Source organism: Arthroderma uncinatum, assembly GCF_011692745.1.
Source record: "Arthroderma uncinatum strain CBS 119779 chromosome Unknown scaffold4, whole genome shotgun sequence".
Classification (NCBI taxonomy): domain Eukaryota; kingdom Fungi; phylum Ascomycota; class Eurotiomycetes; order Onygenales; family Arthrodermataceae; genus Arthroderma; species Arthroderma uncinatum.
In genome coordinates this window covers 991,861-1,008,244 of record NW_022983866.1, presented here as the reverse complement: position 1 = coordinate 1,008,244, position 16,384 = coordinate 991,861, and the positions used below count along the sequence as shown (strand labels likewise).

General features: G+C 46.2%; 4 protein-coding genes across 4 annotated transcripts; 2 read left to right on the top strand and 2 right to left on the bottom strand.

The window, feature by feature from the left end:
• Positions 1 to 290: 290 nt before the first annotated feature.
• On the bottom strand, positions 291 to 5,677 carry GIQ15_05654 (uncharacterized protein; the record flags this gene model as incomplete). The annotated part of the gene is made up of 10 exons (XM_033553071.1): positions 291 to 805; positions 1,033 to 1,138; positions 1,205 to 1,479; positions 1,565 to 1,820; positions 2,267 to 2,316; positions 2,420 to 2,623; positions 2,727 to 3,326; positions 3,749 to 4,160; positions 4,253 to 5,560; positions 5,621 to 5,677. The coding sequence occupies 10 exons, from the start codon at positions 5,675 to 5,677 to the stop codon at positions 291 to 293; spliced, it is 3,783 nt and encodes a 1,260-aa protein (XP_033404215.1).
• A 1,210-nt stretch (positions 5,678 to 6,887) lies between these two features.
• GIQ15_05653 (repressible alkaline phosphatase) lies at positions 6,888 to 8,527 on the top strand (the record flags this gene model as incomplete). The annotated part of the gene is made up of 2 exons (XM_033553070.1): positions 6,888 to 8,196; positions 8,271 to 8,527. 2 exons carry the CDS (start codon positions 6,888 to 6,890, stop codon positions 8,525 to 8,527), a joined length of 1,566 nt encoding a protein of 521 aa, XP_033404214.1.
• A 3,067-nt stretch (positions 8,528 to 11,594) lies between these two features.
• GIQ15_05652 (uncharacterized protein) lies at positions 11,595 to 12,844 on the top strand (the record flags this gene model as incomplete). Its single annotated transcript, XM_033553069.1, has 2 exons — positions 11,595 to 12,286; positions 12,607 to 12,844. The coding sequence occupies 2 exons, from the start codon at positions 11,595 to 11,597 to the stop codon at positions 12,842 to 12,844; spliced, it is 930 nt and encodes a 309-aa protein (XP_033404213.1).
• A 647-nt stretch (positions 12,845 to 13,491) lies between these two features.
• On the bottom strand, positions 13,492 to 14,166 carry GIQ15_05651 (uncharacterized protein; the record flags this gene model as incomplete). The annotated part of the gene is made up of 2 exons (XM_033553068.1): positions 13,492 to 13,912; positions 13,982 to 14,166. 2 exons carry the CDS (start codon positions 14,164 to 14,166, stop codon positions 13,492 to 13,494), a joined length of 606 nt encoding a protein of 201 aa, XP_033404212.1.
• Between the last annotated feature and the right edge of the window lie 2,218 nt (positions 14,167 to 16,384).

The window sequence follows — 16,384 nt, the reverse complement described above, 5'->3', positions numbered from 1 at the left end:
TTAGTTAATATGCCCAATATTATATTTATGTGAACTACAGACATAGTATTAAATATGCAATTAAGGTAGAGCATGTCAAAAATAACAACAGTTGCTTCTGTGCGTCTGTTTAATTTATTAACAGAATATAATCCAGCGTAACACCCCTAGCCTGACAATGCCAATGTAGGGAAAAAAAATCCCTCCAAACAATACTCCATAATATCAAAATGGAACCCAGAAGCCAAGAACCACTGCGCCAATAGTCCATGCACCTCTCAACTCCAGGCCAAAGTAAAATGAGATGCACATCAGGCGGCCATGGAAAGGCACTCATCCAGGATTGAGCTTAGCTGGTTATGATCTGCAGCAGTTGCACCCTCCCAATCCCATGGCTCTTCGTCGACATCCATTTCATCTCCAGATGACACTTGGTCCGAAGCGTCAACTCCACCGTTGGCCTCCAATAAGTAACACTGGCTTTCCGCCTCAAGCTCCTCCTCGAGATATCCGTCCATGATTTGGCTAATAACAAGAGGCATATGGCCAAGTGCACCCGGTGCAAGGTCCAAGGTCAGTTTTAGGTCACGTAACCCTAGCGGTTGACGAATGCTAGCTTCCTTGGCTTCGATGGGAAGAAGGCCATTGGTAGTATTTCTCACTAATTCTCCGCGGGTAAATGCCATCTCTTCACGCTCTAACTGCCGACGATATCTTCTTGTCGTTGTTCCATTTATAGTTCCGGAAGGACCGTTGGACTTGGTCCTGCCGAAGACATTGGAGAGAAAGGTTTTCACGAAATTTTCTGTCGCAATAGCCATGTAGGCTGCACATGGAAATGATGCTCCATTCGATATGGATTCTTCGTAGCATATAGGGGTCATACGTGCATATATAGACTCAGAATCCGGAAATTCTCCGGTCTCGGAGGCAAGGGGTTGGGCATATCGTTTCCTAATTTCAAGCTCCCAGTCTGTCCATTTTGCCCCGTGTTAGTCCGCACAGGGAGTGAAAGCCTAAGCGGCTAGAGGGCTAGTTTATAGAAAGTCATACTTGTCTTGTTCAATCCACCCGCGCTTGCAGGAACCTGATCTGGTAACCTGATCTGCTTTGCCAACTGATATTCCTCAAGGGAATTTGGGATGACGTTCGAGTCAGACTATGAGGGTAATGTTAGTAAAGGTATAGTTTCCGTAGACATAGATATAGTTGTGGGCAGATCTACCTCTGGAATCGCCTTTAGTCTCCGTCTATCTCTCGGAGGTAGTTGCATCACCTCGGTCTTGAGGCGCTGTTCAGCAGCATCCCCCGAGGCCGGTTTCGATACCACCGTAGGTTTATCATTTGCTGAAACCCAGCTCGCAACTCCATGGTCGGGCAGGTCCCTGGATAAGTTCCCTAAAAGCGCGCAGACGAAGTTATTGTGAAGGCGTTCGCGCTTCGGATCAACAGACAGCAACGGGGTGGCGCGAGCGGTAAATTCATTTTGGTTAAGGTGACCTGTTGGATATGGGATAGTGAGCAGACTGTGACTCCAAAGTTATGGGCAAAGGATAATGTTCTTTCCCTAGAAGCTGTGACGTACCAAGTAAGAATAGTGTTGTCGCTTGCTTGTATTCGGTCCAGCCATCCCCAATTGCGCCCTTCAGTTCAGTATAAATGGGTTCGACATCGAGACGCGGAACAGATATAAGAGCCTTCGTTGTTTTCTGTGTTATCGGAGGAGCGACTGAGGCAGCCTTGGTTGTGGACGCTGACACCACTGAAGCAAAGTCAGTTGTCCCTGTCAGCGCCGCAGGGTCGATCTGCATGGTGAAGAGCGCGGAGGCCGGGCGCGAGGGCTGCGCGAGGCCAGGTTAGGCTGGCTCAGGCCCTCATTTATCATAAAATCGAAGCTGGTATCTTGTACGGTTATTTGTACGTTATGCGCTGGATGGATTTTGTTACTGTCAACAGGCCTGACGTTGCGGATGATGAAGTCGACGATGGACGTGGTGTTGGAGCACCATCCGCTTACCTAATCCTACGTGAACTGCCCATACAGCGAAATGTTAATTGAAAGGGATGAATAAAGGTTGGTGTTTGTCAGTCATATCTTGATATTACCAGAGGAAGCGCTGAAGTAGACTATGCTCTAACATGAGAAAGGACAAGCAAAGGTTTGCAGTATGGATTTTATTGACAAGAACCGTAAGCGCAGCAAGGGGTATAATAAAGCATATAACGAATAATAGGGTCACTGCAGAGTAATAGCATCCTCATCGATTGCGCCAAATAAGTTCCTCACACCCTCCATCAACACCACGATTTCGGTAGACAGCTGCGCAGTAACGAGTGCTATTACCATCATTCCAATGTTAGAAAGTTGGTTGAGGAGGAAGGTATTTGAGACTACTGGGGGTACCCATGTCTCCAGGTGTATATGGAGAATTTGACTCACCGTATGCATACAGAAGAGCATAGTCTTCATCCGTGGTCAGCTGGGAGGCCTGTTTGTCGCTCCGGAAGTGGTGAAGCCGGGCAAGCAGGCGATCCCTGGCGTGCTCAGTGTCGGGGAGGACTTCGTTCAAAGCGTATCCAAGTTTCATCGAGGATGCCAGCACTTTGAGAAAGGTTAATGTCGTCCCAAGAATATCAACGGCGGCTTTAGACAAAGCAGCGGTAAAACACACCTGACAACAAATGAGTTATTCTTGCGGATAGTTGCATCCTTTCTCGCAAGGTATATCTCAACATAGCCGCTTCACCTTCAGAAGCTGTGAGGTTCTTCATTATCTCAAGATTCATGGCTTGAAAGGCATCTAGTAGCCGTCTCGACCTGGCAACAAGTGCGCCATATTCAGCATCTGGGAATGGCCGTTTCAACGAGAATTCGGATCTTGCCGAAACTAGAAGAGAGTCGAGGTGGCTCAAGAAAAGCTGTAGTTGTATCTTTTCCTGCACATCGAAATAAAGAGTCGTCGGTCCCCCACGAATCATGGTGGACAAGGGGTCGCGTTTCCAGATGACACTCATACGGAGCCAAAGTACACTTAAACCATCTTTGAGTTTTCTTTTGGCACTGGATGGCCAGATAATCCTTGTGATGATAATTCCCCATAGAATACCAGAAAATACAGCTACTACACGGTGTAGAGCGATATCAGCGATAACTGGGTTTTCTCCACCTTCATCCACGTCATTGTCACCACCCTCTTGAGATAATGAATAGGCGTAGAGCACCGTGAGGTTATAGGTAAGCATAATAAACCTTCCCATTGGCCCCTTCCCTTGTGCTAAAATGATATAAGCTGTCCAAAGGGACATTGCCCATCCAAATACGGCGAGTGAGACCACGTCTGCTTTGGCTATGTACCAGCAAGCCAGAGCACAGAGTGCCCCAAGGCAAGTCCCAAGAAATCGAGCATAGCCAGTTGTATTCGATGCCCCGATAGTCATTGAGCACACAAGCATGTAAGATAACAACCCCCATTCTCCTCGCCAAGCGCAATATATCGGCCTCGTTTCAGGTAGAAACGAGGGAAGGGCATAAATCGCCGCACCTGCCCCAACTTTGATAGCAAATTTTGTGTCATCGCGTCGGAAAACCCGAAGACCTTTCCAAAATCTGTACCTAAGCGTTATTCTAGGAGCTGACAGCGGCAAATCTTTGGGTTTTTTATCTTTGCTAGTAGTAGAACGCAAAGGATCCTCTAAATGCAAGCCAAAGCGTCAATGACGGTAACCATTCCAAAAAAAAAAAAAAAAAAGGGGGAATCGAGGGCCATACCTGTATCTAACGGGGCCAAATCATCATCTGCTCCTGATTCTGAGGCCCACGGAATAAGCCAACGCCATGATCGCCCATTCGGCCGCTCTTCTGCCTCGAGTTGAAGTTTGTCAAGTATACCAAGAAACTCTTTAAGCTGTTCACCGAACTCTTGCAGGGAAAAACTAAAGTGACCACAGCTGGCAGCAACCTCTTCTAGGTCTGCTTCAACTCCAAGAGGTTTGCCACCAGTCATAATTAAATCCTTTTGGTTGTATATGAGCGTTAGTGCATCATTACGGGAGCTTCGGTATAGTTCAAGTGCACGGTCTAGGCTTGTTCGAAACTTGCTATTGACCGTGACTTTAAAGTCCGGAGCTGGCCCATAAGGGAGCTCACGAAGAATCTCCCTCAGCGTGTAAGCTAGTGAGTTCTGCCATACTCAGCAAGTTAGCACTCGTTCTTAGGGATAAAAATAAAGATATAATAGATTTTAGTAGGTAATAGGGATCAGGAAAATAATACCATTGACAACCCAAGATGGATAATGAATCTTTCAAAAATTTCAGCGGGTGCTTGAACAAAGTCAGTACTATTATTACCCGTTCGTGGATAGTCAGTAGCAGCAATTGTTCCAAAATTTGTCGGTGATTGTATATCATCAGAGCGGCTCGATGTTAAACCTGACCTATTCAGGCTAGGGGGAGGAGAGTGGTTGCGAGGTGATCGCAAGGTATCGAAAGAACTTCTCTCCCGAGGTGGCTGTTGGAATTGCTTCAGAATATCGGACTGGAGCGCAGCCGCGCTTCGTAGACCACCAATACTTTGGGAAATATCCTGAATACAACGGACAAGTTTCTGTTCAAGTTGGTATTCCTTCTCCGTGCCAGCAACGTAATGTTCAAGTTTTGCTTCTCTCAGAAGTTTTTCCATTTTCGAATATGCCGCTTTGTTCCTATTTGAGGCGTCAAGAAATGGCCCCTGCTCCAGCCTACTCTCCGTTCCCGAACCGCCGTATATAAAGCCCTCGGTGATGATTTCCAGCATATCGGATAGGGAATCTGTCATCTCAACCATAGTTTGACGTAGCTTTCGCTTTGCAGAGATCGGATAAACTACAAAACAAACTGTCATTGTAGCTATGACTCCCATAATGATCATTTTGAAGACCTGGTAGATTTTGGCCAGGGACAAATCTCCTCGCTGAACAGCTCCCTCCTTGGTGAGAACTGTGATTATGGCCAGCGAAGCAAGGGAGCAGGCCACATTAACCAACGGGTTGCCACGCCGCTGTTTCACCCATCCAATGAAGCCGAGTCCACCTCCACAAAAGACAATCAGTATGATTGCATGGCCAAGAGGGAGCAAGTGGAATACATCTTCAAAGAGTACCGAGACGCTCATACTGGTGATAGTAATGAAGGCGGCATAGCAAAAAGCAATCATAGCTAGCATGAGTGCTTCGATCATGCTACCCTTAGTCCTAGCGGGGTGGAAGTACACAGTAACAGTTGCAACGGTGTGTTTCCCGCCTTGCTGACCAAGGAACTGAGATAGTACTGGGACAAACGTCGCCATTGTGCCTAGCAAGTACGCGAGGCTACATTTCAAAATCCCTTTTCCAGTTTCGGACTGTATAAAAGTGCGTACCGAGTCGGTGGTAGCGGCGGCTCGTTGCAGCCAGCCTGGGTACCACCATCCGCCATCCTCAGTGCAACGGTCTGGCTGCAGCAAAGGTGTGCGCTCATTGTCGTTTTCAAATTCGGCCGCAGGGTTAGGAACACCGTGTACACGCTGACCGGTGCTAGGTACGATATAGGTAGCTTGTCGTAGCTAGATAGAGGTCAGCTCATGATAAGGGCAGATAACTAGCTACTTCAGCTCACATTGTACCGAGACGGTCGTCCATTGGGCGAGCAGGTCTGTGGCATACTCAAGCACTAGGTCCATAGCCTTGTAGGACGTCCGCGGGTCTCTCCTTTGTCGGGGATATCTCTGGAGAGTGATAATAAAGATGGTTGATATTGACCTCGAAGTTGAAGCTGGAACCAAAAACGGGAGCTCCGTGCCAAGCATCACATCTTTACGTCATAAAAAGAAAACATCCAACAATATCAACATCGTCGTCTCTCTTTTGACGACGGCTATATTCAGATGGATTCAGGCATCAGATATGCTGGTTCCATCTACAAACATCCATGAGTTGGCCCCTCTATCAACCGTTCCTCTGCTCTGCCTTCTTTGACCCCCATGTTAGGGCCTATCCGGAGAGATCAGTGAGCAGCAAGGATGTCTCACGGCATTCGGGAGATCTCCTCATAGCGCCCGGTATCCTGACTTGGATTGACGCCATGCAGCGGTGAAGTTGCTCTCGGTGCAAATGGAGTACTTACCGGTACTATTTACTATTTACCCCCAAGAGGATCCCCAAGAGAATTCCCAAGAGAGTTCCCAAGAGAGTTCCCCACACGATGGAGAGCCAAGGGAGGAGTATCAAGTCGTTATGGGACGCCTACTTAAGCCGAAAGAAAAAGAGCCTTCTGCGTACATGGCTGCCTGCAACCCGCCTATAGGTCCAAGTCAGCGCCAGCAGTTCACACTGACAGACTCGGCGCCTAGAAGCATGGTGGTGACTGCGGGTGTATGCTGCCATAGTAGGGAATGATGTCCGGTAGAGCTACCAGGGGGCCCCATCCTAGATTGCTTGGAGAGCTCTAAAGGGCACAATTGCGGACAGTGCAGAACCAATGCCTCGGAGAATGAATATGCAAAACTGCATTGCTGCATCCCCTTGTCTTGCAAACAACCTGCCATCGCTGCAGGCTGGGGAGTCTGCCTCGTCTTGCCAGCGCAGTCGATCCCTGTTCATGCTGAAGAGTCAACAATCGAGTATTCGTTGCCGCACGTGGAGGCATGGGCAGGCAGACTTGCTTTCGAGGGGTTTTTGAGGTTCTATAAAGCGGAAAATAGCTATCACAGCAGTCCAGGAATTACATATATATTGACACTTCTCGTCCGGTATGTTCGCCGTGTTCAGCAAACAGACAACCCGACTGCATGGACACCTTGCCTTGCTACACTGATTCTTTACCTTCTCCATTCTCTCTGCGCCCCCTCAGAATCCTAATACCTTGGGTCTAGTCAACTGTACTTCCACGGAATGGCTCCAAACAACCATTCCCGGCGCCAGGCCGGATTGTTCTCGTGGACCCAGGCAGCTGCCGCAGCCGCCATCGCTATTGTCACCGTTATGACAGCAGTGCCCCAGGCCGAAGCATCTGAGACCCAGGTGCGTAGGGATATACCGACGGGAAAAAGAAACGTCATCTTCATGGTGTCTGATGGAATGGGCCCTCAAAGTGTCGATATGGCTCGAAGCTACCGCCAGTGGCAGACAGGTGCCAAAAATGTACTCTGGTTGGATAGCCATCTTATCGGCCAGTCACGCACAAGGTCGTCCAGCAGCCCGATCACGGATTCTGCTGCGGGCGCTACAGCATTTTCCTGCGGGAAGAAGACCTACAATGGTGCCATTGCCGTGTTGCCCGACCACACCCCATGTGGTACTGTCTTAGAGGGTGCAAAGGCTGCTGGCTATAAGACCGGCTTGGTTGCTACCACAAGAATCACGGATGCTACCCCCGCCGTTTTCGCTGCCCATGCCAATTCACGTTCCTACGAGGATTTAATTGCAGAACAGGAGATCGGAGAACATCACCCACTAGGCCTACAGCTTGACCTTCTCCTTGGCGGAGGGAGATGCCATTTCCTTCCGGGTAGTGCAGGAGGTTGCCGTGATGACAACAAGGATATCGTGAGGCTTGCCAGATCAAAGGGCTTCTCATATGTTGGCGATCGCAGCGGATTCGATAGTTTGAGGGGCGGAGAAGCTGCTAGACTCCCCTTACTCGGCCTTTTCGCTGATGACAACATTCCATTTGAGATTGATCGCCGATACCAGAATAACGTGTATCCCTCTCTCGAAGAGATGACTCGCACTGCTCTAAAGGCATTGAGTGATGCCACTCGTGATAGTGACCAAGGCTTTTTCATTATGATTGAGGGCTCCCGTATTGACCACGCTGGTCATGGCAACGACCCTGCAGCCCAAGTCCATGAAGTGGTTGCATTCGACCAGGCCTTTGCGGCCGCCTTGGAATTTCTTGAGCAGGACTCTACTCCGGGTATTCTCATCAGCACATCTGATCATGAAACGGGAGGCTTGTCCGCGGGCCGCGCCCGGTCAAACATTCTCGGTAATGCAGCACACTCGGCTGAATACCTAGGGCAAATATTGCAGAGTTACGGCGGTGACAGCAACACTGCCCGCCAGCTTGTGGAGGACGGCCTAGGAATCCACGATGCGTCCGACCGTGAGATAAATGCTGTTGTTCGTAACGGGGCAGACGGCTTCGCTGATCTCATCAGCCAGCGGGCTCAAGTAGGATGGTCAACACATGGCCATACCCGTCAGTTACCACCCTCATACTCCTATTCTCTGTGGTGCTGTGCGATTAATGCTAACATATGTTCGTAATTCTAGCCGTCAATGTCAATATTTACAGCTCTTCTCCACAGGATTCCAAGGCCCTTGCTGGTACCCACGAAAATACCGAGATTGGCAGCTTCCTGGCAAAGTATCTCCGTGTAGACCTCGACGCGATTACAAGACGATTAAGGGGGATTAGGACTACGCCTAACCGCAGGGCCGTACCTGACTACTCTTGGATGGGCAAACCACTTTCCGCGAAAGAGCTTGAACAACTTGACGCTCAGCGGAATAACTCGACAAGGGGGTAGCTATTCCAAAGGAACGAGAGCTTCATGGTTAGCTAGATAATATCTATACTTAATTATCTCTATATAGAGTACTATGAAGAACTTATATTTCATATGCATAGTTTCTACCAAGCAAGGGCTGATATCTCGTACATTTCTCGTGATGTGATTAAGTTTTAAATGTGAAATGTATCCAGATCAAGAATAATCAAGGATCCGAGCCTACTAACTCTATAGAGAGGCTCGAGGGACCAAAATAATGCATCCATCGTGCCCTATATTACCCCTTGGCTTAGGGAGATACACTAAAGATATCCCTGATAAATAATAGGTTGCCTCTCTAGAGCCTAATCTCAACGAGCCCATTGAGTGGACGAGATGTGCTGAAGTAGCCTATCGCTGATAAAGCTATCAAAATATTGCAAAGGTGCAATTCACAACCTTCGAGACTAAGGGCCGGTTAATTTACTTTATCGGAAGTTCTACTTTTAAATTTTTTTATATAAGTTTTATCGAGAGCCAGACTCTAGAAGTGCCAGAGATATAGATTGTGATGATACTAGGTTGATGTCAAAAGCAAGAGCTTTCTCCCATAGAGAGCCAGCTCCCTATGGTGGCCGAAGTGATGGTTGATATCAGGCTCGATATTAGGCCAGGTGGGTGGTGGATATCAGGCTTGATATCAGGTCGATTTGATGCTGGATACCAGGCCTTGCCCACTGCTGCCGCCGACTGCCCACGGAGGTTCTCTTGTTCTTGCTGGCACGGTATAATAATCGATAAAGCTAGCGGGGCCAATACTATCTTCAACTGGTGGCAAGAGGATATGATAGTCCATGAAATTAGTGTCCAAGGAGAGGATCGACTCAAATCCATCAAGATCATGAGTATACGCCGCCGCTACTATCCTGTTAGCATGTCACCTCAGAGTATCGTCTCCATTACCGGCCTATAGATTCACCTACGCGTGCAATCCTGTCCATGACAGGCCATCGATTCCGCAGAGGATGATGACTTGAACTGACGGCTGCGGCCGCTTGCCGCTGTATCACCCTCGGGCGATGTTTTCTCCTATCGCTTTGTAGTAGTAACTGGCTTGCATTGCCGGCTTCGCTTTGAGGGACGAGCCACACTCTCTATCCATGGCTTCACTCTGGAGCTCCTGTCTCGAGCCCGACTCAAACAAAGACACGAGGATATATAATATACTCCCTACAGGCATCTTTATCGTTAATATGATCTGACTCTTATTAAATATATTCATAAACATATACATGCCCAACTAGTAGAGCACACATAATTTATATAAATGGCCTATATCGAGAGTAAAGCGCGCTGCCCTCCAAGCATCCTTGACCTGTCTATAGCCAATAAACTGGCTGCCTTAGTATATGGATGAGCCATGGTAATTATATGTTGGTTACTCGGTGTTTACAGTTCTAGGACATAAGTATCCGGATATTTTGCAGATCCACCCACCCACCAAAAACACTGGGAAATTGAATTTATTAACCATTCCACCAATTATCGAGATAAACGAGTAAGGATTGCTATAATATATTATTTATTTACTAAATTATAATCTCTATATAATATCCTATATTTAATAGCGCGTATACTACCCTTTTGCCTTAAATAGAGTATTAATTTAATTATCTATACTCTGTATCAACCTATTAAAATAATCTTAACCTAGATTCTCCTATACCTTCTCTATTAGCTCTATAAATTTATAATTAAGCTCACTTTTAGAGCCTTTAAAGTTCTCTATATCTAGTTCTATCCTATAGAGAGTCTCTTTAAGCTTGGCCCAGGCATATTTAATAGAATTTATATTAGGTAAATAGGGGGGCCACTCTATAGTCTAAATACCATTCTTCTATAACTAATCTATAACCTTTTTAGCTATATATATAGGGGTATTATCTTATATAAATATAAAGCTAGATTCCCAAATTATAGGTAGATTATCCTTAAGGAGGTTAAGATATAACTAGCTAGAGTAACCCCCTATATTTAAGTCAGGGTCCTAGATTATTATTATAATATCTTAATAGCCTCTACCCTAAATAGCCCCCTACTAAAATCATAATAGAGACCATCTTTAGCTTAACTTTAGACTAGATATATTCCTTTTTCTACTTCTTATTTAGGCCGTGTTAATAGAAAACCTATTAGAATACCTTCCCCTTACCTAATTCTATAGAATATTTATCCGTCTATATTATTTTAGACTACTCCTTATAGAAGTTATCCTTATACCCTAAAGCCTAACTAAGCTATTTAGCAGCTACTTCTAGTATTAATTAAGGTTATTTTTTTACTTTTTAGTAGCCGTATTTCGAGGTCTTAATATATTAAATAAGGGTACAAGTAGATACTCTAATCTAAACTTTATAATATTAAACTCTTAATTAATAAAGAGTAATAAAAGGGTTCTATTTAATAAGGAGTAAAATATATTAACTATTAGTATCTATTATCTTCTTAGACCGGCTAAAGCGAGGGAGGCTTTTTCTATTATTCCTTTTAGATAAGTTTTAGATAGTATTATTTATAGCTTAGATAGGGATTTATATATCGCGAGAAATATTAACTATTTATTACCCTAAAGCCTTCCGGCCGTATATTAAACCGCGTTAATATAAAGATAGTTCCTTCCTGTATTAAATATTGGCATTTATTTGTTATAGGGGGGTACGTGGCATGTTGGATAATTGATGGGATAATTTACAAAATACTGGTGATTCGCGTCAAGCGCGTTTTATCCGTAGAGTTTTGTCATGTGACTGTACATGGTAGTTATCTCAGGCGCTACTCTATATGCACATCGTAGCCCTTGTCTTGTGTAGGGGTAGCCACGCTAAAAGCAATGCCAATATATATATGCATTATGAACTCAACTACATTATCGAGGTAACGGCTTAGCGGTTTCGCCCTTTTAATTAATTAACTTACGCGCCTGGCAAACGGATATTTATTAACTACAACCCAACCCCAATTTCCTACTACCCAAGCCGGGTTAGCCACCTTCTCAAATATCTATCATCACCTTGTACGCCGCCTTTATATTTGTCAAGGAGCGATAATGGCACCTGTTGGCTCCTTTGAACAGTTCCAGTCTGTTGGTAACAATATCTATCTCTTCGAACCTCCTAATCCCGCTAGCACTGCGCTTGTTACTCTTTGTACCTGGCTAGGAGGCGCAACTCCTCAGCGTATCCAGAAATATATCGATGGCTACCGAGTCCTCTACCCTAATTCCCGTATCCTTCTCATCACCACTTATATCCTTGAGATTACCGTACTCCCTTTTAGCGTGCTCCATGCGCGTTTGGCCCCTGCACGCGATGTCATCCGTCAGGTTATCTTTGCCGCCGCAGAGAGAGAAGAGAGCGGTTCCATCTTACTACATATTTTCTCCCATGGTGGCTGCAACACCGCGATCCAGCTCGCTCTCTCCCTGCGAAATGATCCCGGTCACTCCCCTCTGGAATTAGGGGCCCATCTCCGTGGAATAATTTTCGATTGCTGCCCCGGAGACCCTTCCTTCTCGCGCGCATATCAAGCGGCTGCACTTTCGTTGCCTTGTAGTCCGCCTTTAGCTCGAACCATTGGCAAGACTCTCCTCTTTCCCGCTGTGGGTCTTATTACAGTTCTCCAGCAGATCGGATGGACGAGTTCTGTTCAGCAGCTGCGCGCGCAGCTTAATAACCCTACCGTGTTCGGGACAACGGCCAGACGGCTCTACCTGTACTCCACGGCCGATCAGATGGTCGGGTGGGAGGACGTGGAGTCACATCAGGCAGAGGCAAGAGCGCGATTGGGATGCACTATCGACAGGGAGGCATTTCTAGACAGTCCACACTGTGCTTTAGTGAGGGATCATGCAAAAAAAAGTCTACAGATATATTTATACACGTTCATCTTTATATCTATTCTAAGCGATTATATAGCAAATGTACCTTAGTAGGCTCTTTTCGTATTCGCCGTCCCCGTCCCACTTAGCTAATAGGAGAAAGCCGAGCTGGTTTGGTTCCTATAAGGTACAGTGCGGGGAGGGACTGAGGGAATATAGGGTTAAAGGTGTTCCAAAATAGCCCGGAGTGGGGTCATAGTGACATAGTCCAAGCTTTCATTCCATGGAGCAAGAGCTTGGGCCTGAGAGGCAGTATTAACGCCAGAGGCGCTGTTGGTTATGGTTTCCAAGAGGATGTGGCTAGCACGAACGTTGATATTAGCCTGCATCCTATGGAATCTAGCCGCGTACCGAATAAAACGGCGAGCGGGAGGGTCTCTATGGGCAGCACAAATACCGTACCTGCCTACCGTGTTTGAGTATCATAAGCTTATAAAAAGCACTTCTCTATTTCCGAACCTCGTCGAGAGGGAGGAGGACCTGTTGGAAGTTGCTGGAATCGCGATGTTTACGAAGTACATTGTTTGCACCGAATATTCTAGCAGTACCTGTAAAGGTCATACGCGGGGCTATAATGAGTATATTATATTTACCTCTCCAGTACGTGTACGACATATTTTGAAAAGAAACCATGATATTGCAGCTAGCCATCCTTGGCTAGAAAGTTTACGTCGTTAGGGTTGAGATCAAACTCGTATATACTGGACATGGAAGCCGATTTCGAGCTCGGCTGTATCTCTACGAATGCAACCTCTGAGGTCATCAGCAGCCGGGCCTCTTGAAGCCAAAAAGGGAGAAACGGAGAAATGCAGAGAAAGCTTTAAAAACTCAAATCCTTTATCCTTCAACAGTAGATGCATATAAGGCTGCTCAATGCTGAACAAACCTTCAGCTTTTCACATGGAAAGGTCTTCCAATTCCACAGGATGTAGTCTATACATCACCCGCCCAATCGGGAAACACGAAGCCAAAAATGGACCTAAGGTCCGCTATTTGGTTGTTCGAGGCTTGAATATCTTGGGATAGGGGATAATTGAGCATCTCGGTTCCAAATGGTGACGGCGCGTCAAACGTTGAGCTGCAGGGGATTTGCTCGGCATAGTTTGGTCGTGAGCTCATCGAAGAAAACTTTGACGGAGTTAGCGACATTAAACATCATGGAAGGTTTCCCTACATCTATATCTTTGAAATCAATATCTGGCGCATAATCCCATATTGGTTGGATTCCCTGGAGCATCTGCGTCTTCAAGGCGGTAGGTGTGGGTGCCCCTTCCCGCAGCCTGAGAATATATTGTCGCGCGATTCCTGCAAAGCTTGTGATGATGCTTCCAGGAAGCGCGCCATCAGAGGCGCTGTCAAGTTTACTAAAGTATGTCGCAGCCTGATCAAGGAAGGCAGCATTACTTTCGGTCTCTCTATGAGTGGGATTGTGAATCACCAAGTCAAAAAGAACGAAGACTGCTGACAATGGCATGATGGCGGCAACACTGAGTTAAAAGTATCAGTATGACGGCCGTCATCCGGTGTCTCATAGAGCTCGAGGAACCTGGACTTACAAGATAGGCATATGAGGCTCGATTTCGATGAACCGAATAATCTCAATGACAGTGCGCGCAGCGTCCATCAACTCCTGCTTTCTATCCGTGCGACTGGACTTTTCATCGGGGTCGACGTGAAGGGATAGGCGCTCCACAGCAAAAACCAGGTTGCAATACAAGTAATGCGTCTGTATAGCGACCATTTTCGCCCTCGGACTTGAAATTTCACTTAGCTGAAGTGGCTCCTTCGGCCGAAATGCCACAGGCACTGATAAGCGCCATTCTTCCATCCCACGTCGTACCTGTTCGATAGAACTTAAGCAATCCTCGGCAGACTTCAAAGAAGATCTTGTCGAAAACAGAGTGGTGTATGTGATCGATGTCAGCCTGCTCAGATGTATGGCGGACAGGAACCAGTTGTAGTCACCAAACATGGACCCTGGGACGGAAGGAATGTCACATCCGATATCTTCGTCAGCAATTACCTGGTTGACAATTAGTAAAACAAAATATCTACCACGCCTCGACAAGAGCTTTGAACGCACTGAGCTATTGTTATCAGAGAAGGAGGCAACCTTTTCCAAATGGTATATGGTCCAAAAAGCTCTCAAGTGAGCTGGATTAGCATTGGAAGATTTGTGATACCGCAGACTTTGCGCCATCCTAGCCGCCTCGTATACCAACGCCTGATCTAACTGAAGACAGCAAGCGGTCATTGCAAATATGGACTGCAATTCGAACATTAGATCCGTGAAAATGGTAGCCAAGGATTCAGCACCCTCACCATGGCCGTCAGAGCCTATGAAACCTTGTCAGTATGGCATGAAACAGAAAAGGTGAAGGCATTGGAATACCTGAAGTTTTGTCAAAGAGTATGGAGGAACCAAGATATCCGGAATCATACCTAGACATAATTGAAAGCTAGTCCACGTCTTTCCGGAGTCTGGTACGAAGCTGTCACCCTGGTGGAATTGGCTGCCTAATGCTAGGACAGCGTGATATAGTGCGGAACATGCTTTGCTACATTGTGAAGTTCCGGTACGTTGGCAGTTAGCAGTATGCGAGGTGAACTCTCCTCTATCGAGGAAGGGATAAACGTGATGGACCTGGTCAAAGTAGGCTAGTTCTTCCAGTTAGGTCCCGGACCACAACGAATCAAGGGAAGGATAGACTATAGACCGTCAATATACACCTCAGCTTCGCTTGCTGTCACGGCCACACTGGCCAAGGGCGACCGAAACTCAATTGTAAACGGCGAAGAGTCATTTTTCGAACATACTCGCGACACGATGAGGTTTTCTAGATCCTCAACAAGCTCTGTGAGTACATCCGTACCTATTCGATTGACCAATGCGGTCATCCGCCGCTTCGAGAAATAGGCCATGCCCGAGCTGGTTGCTAGAGATATGTGAGGTGGTAGCCACATGGATGGGTAAACCCAAGCTTACCTCGCTCATTGCTAGCCTGTAAATGCAATGCTGTGAGCAATATGATTTTTATGGAGCATGTTTCTGTACCCGTACCTTGACAACGAGGGACACGTCACACAGAGCGGCTCTTTGAGGCTCACAGCGCAAGAGACGGTCAATGGGAAGGTCACTCTCGCATGGTAGTGATGGTTCGACAGGCAGTGGAGTGGATTCTAGTTGTTGTTAACTAGTTAGTGAGCAACCAATTAGTGTAACTAATTATCTGACACCATCCGAGTCAGGTCCAGTACGTACGCGTATTCTGGTGCCGGAATTTACGCCTGATAGGACTAAACTGACAAGCCTCGTTGCGGTTCTATATGTTAAGCATCGTTAGAAGTCATCTTGTACTACCAGGAGGTTGAACAGGCATACGATGCAGTGGATACAGGCGGACAACGCCCCAGGTCGCCTGGGGGTTTCAGGCACTATATATGGCAGGCAGCATCAGCCCCAGCCATGCCTAGCAACCAATCTGTAAGTGAATTATACCGGTGCACCGGACTTTTCGGGACCTGCATTGATCACAGGACCTGCTGATTCTCATCATCTTCTTTGGAGACAGCCTTTTTCAGAGGACGGTTTCTTCTCAGGGGGAGTACTTTAACTCCTGAACTCCAAAGTGAACAGATATACCTCGCTGTCTTGGCCTTGAATAGCTTCGCAAATCTTGCCAGAGCAACGGCGGCCCCAAGTTATATAACTATGCCTGCGCAGGCAAGCCGCATGAGTGGAGTTAATAAGTAGATTAGTGTTAAACTAATGAGGGACCGTATAATTCATTCAATTAAATAAAAAAAATTAAAAACTTGATTTAAATTGATTTATTTTTAATTTAAATATATTTATAAAAAAAAATTTAAATTTATTAATTTATTTATTTATTTTAAATTTTAAATTTTTATTAAATAATAAAATTTTTATAATTTTTATTTAATAATATATATTTTTA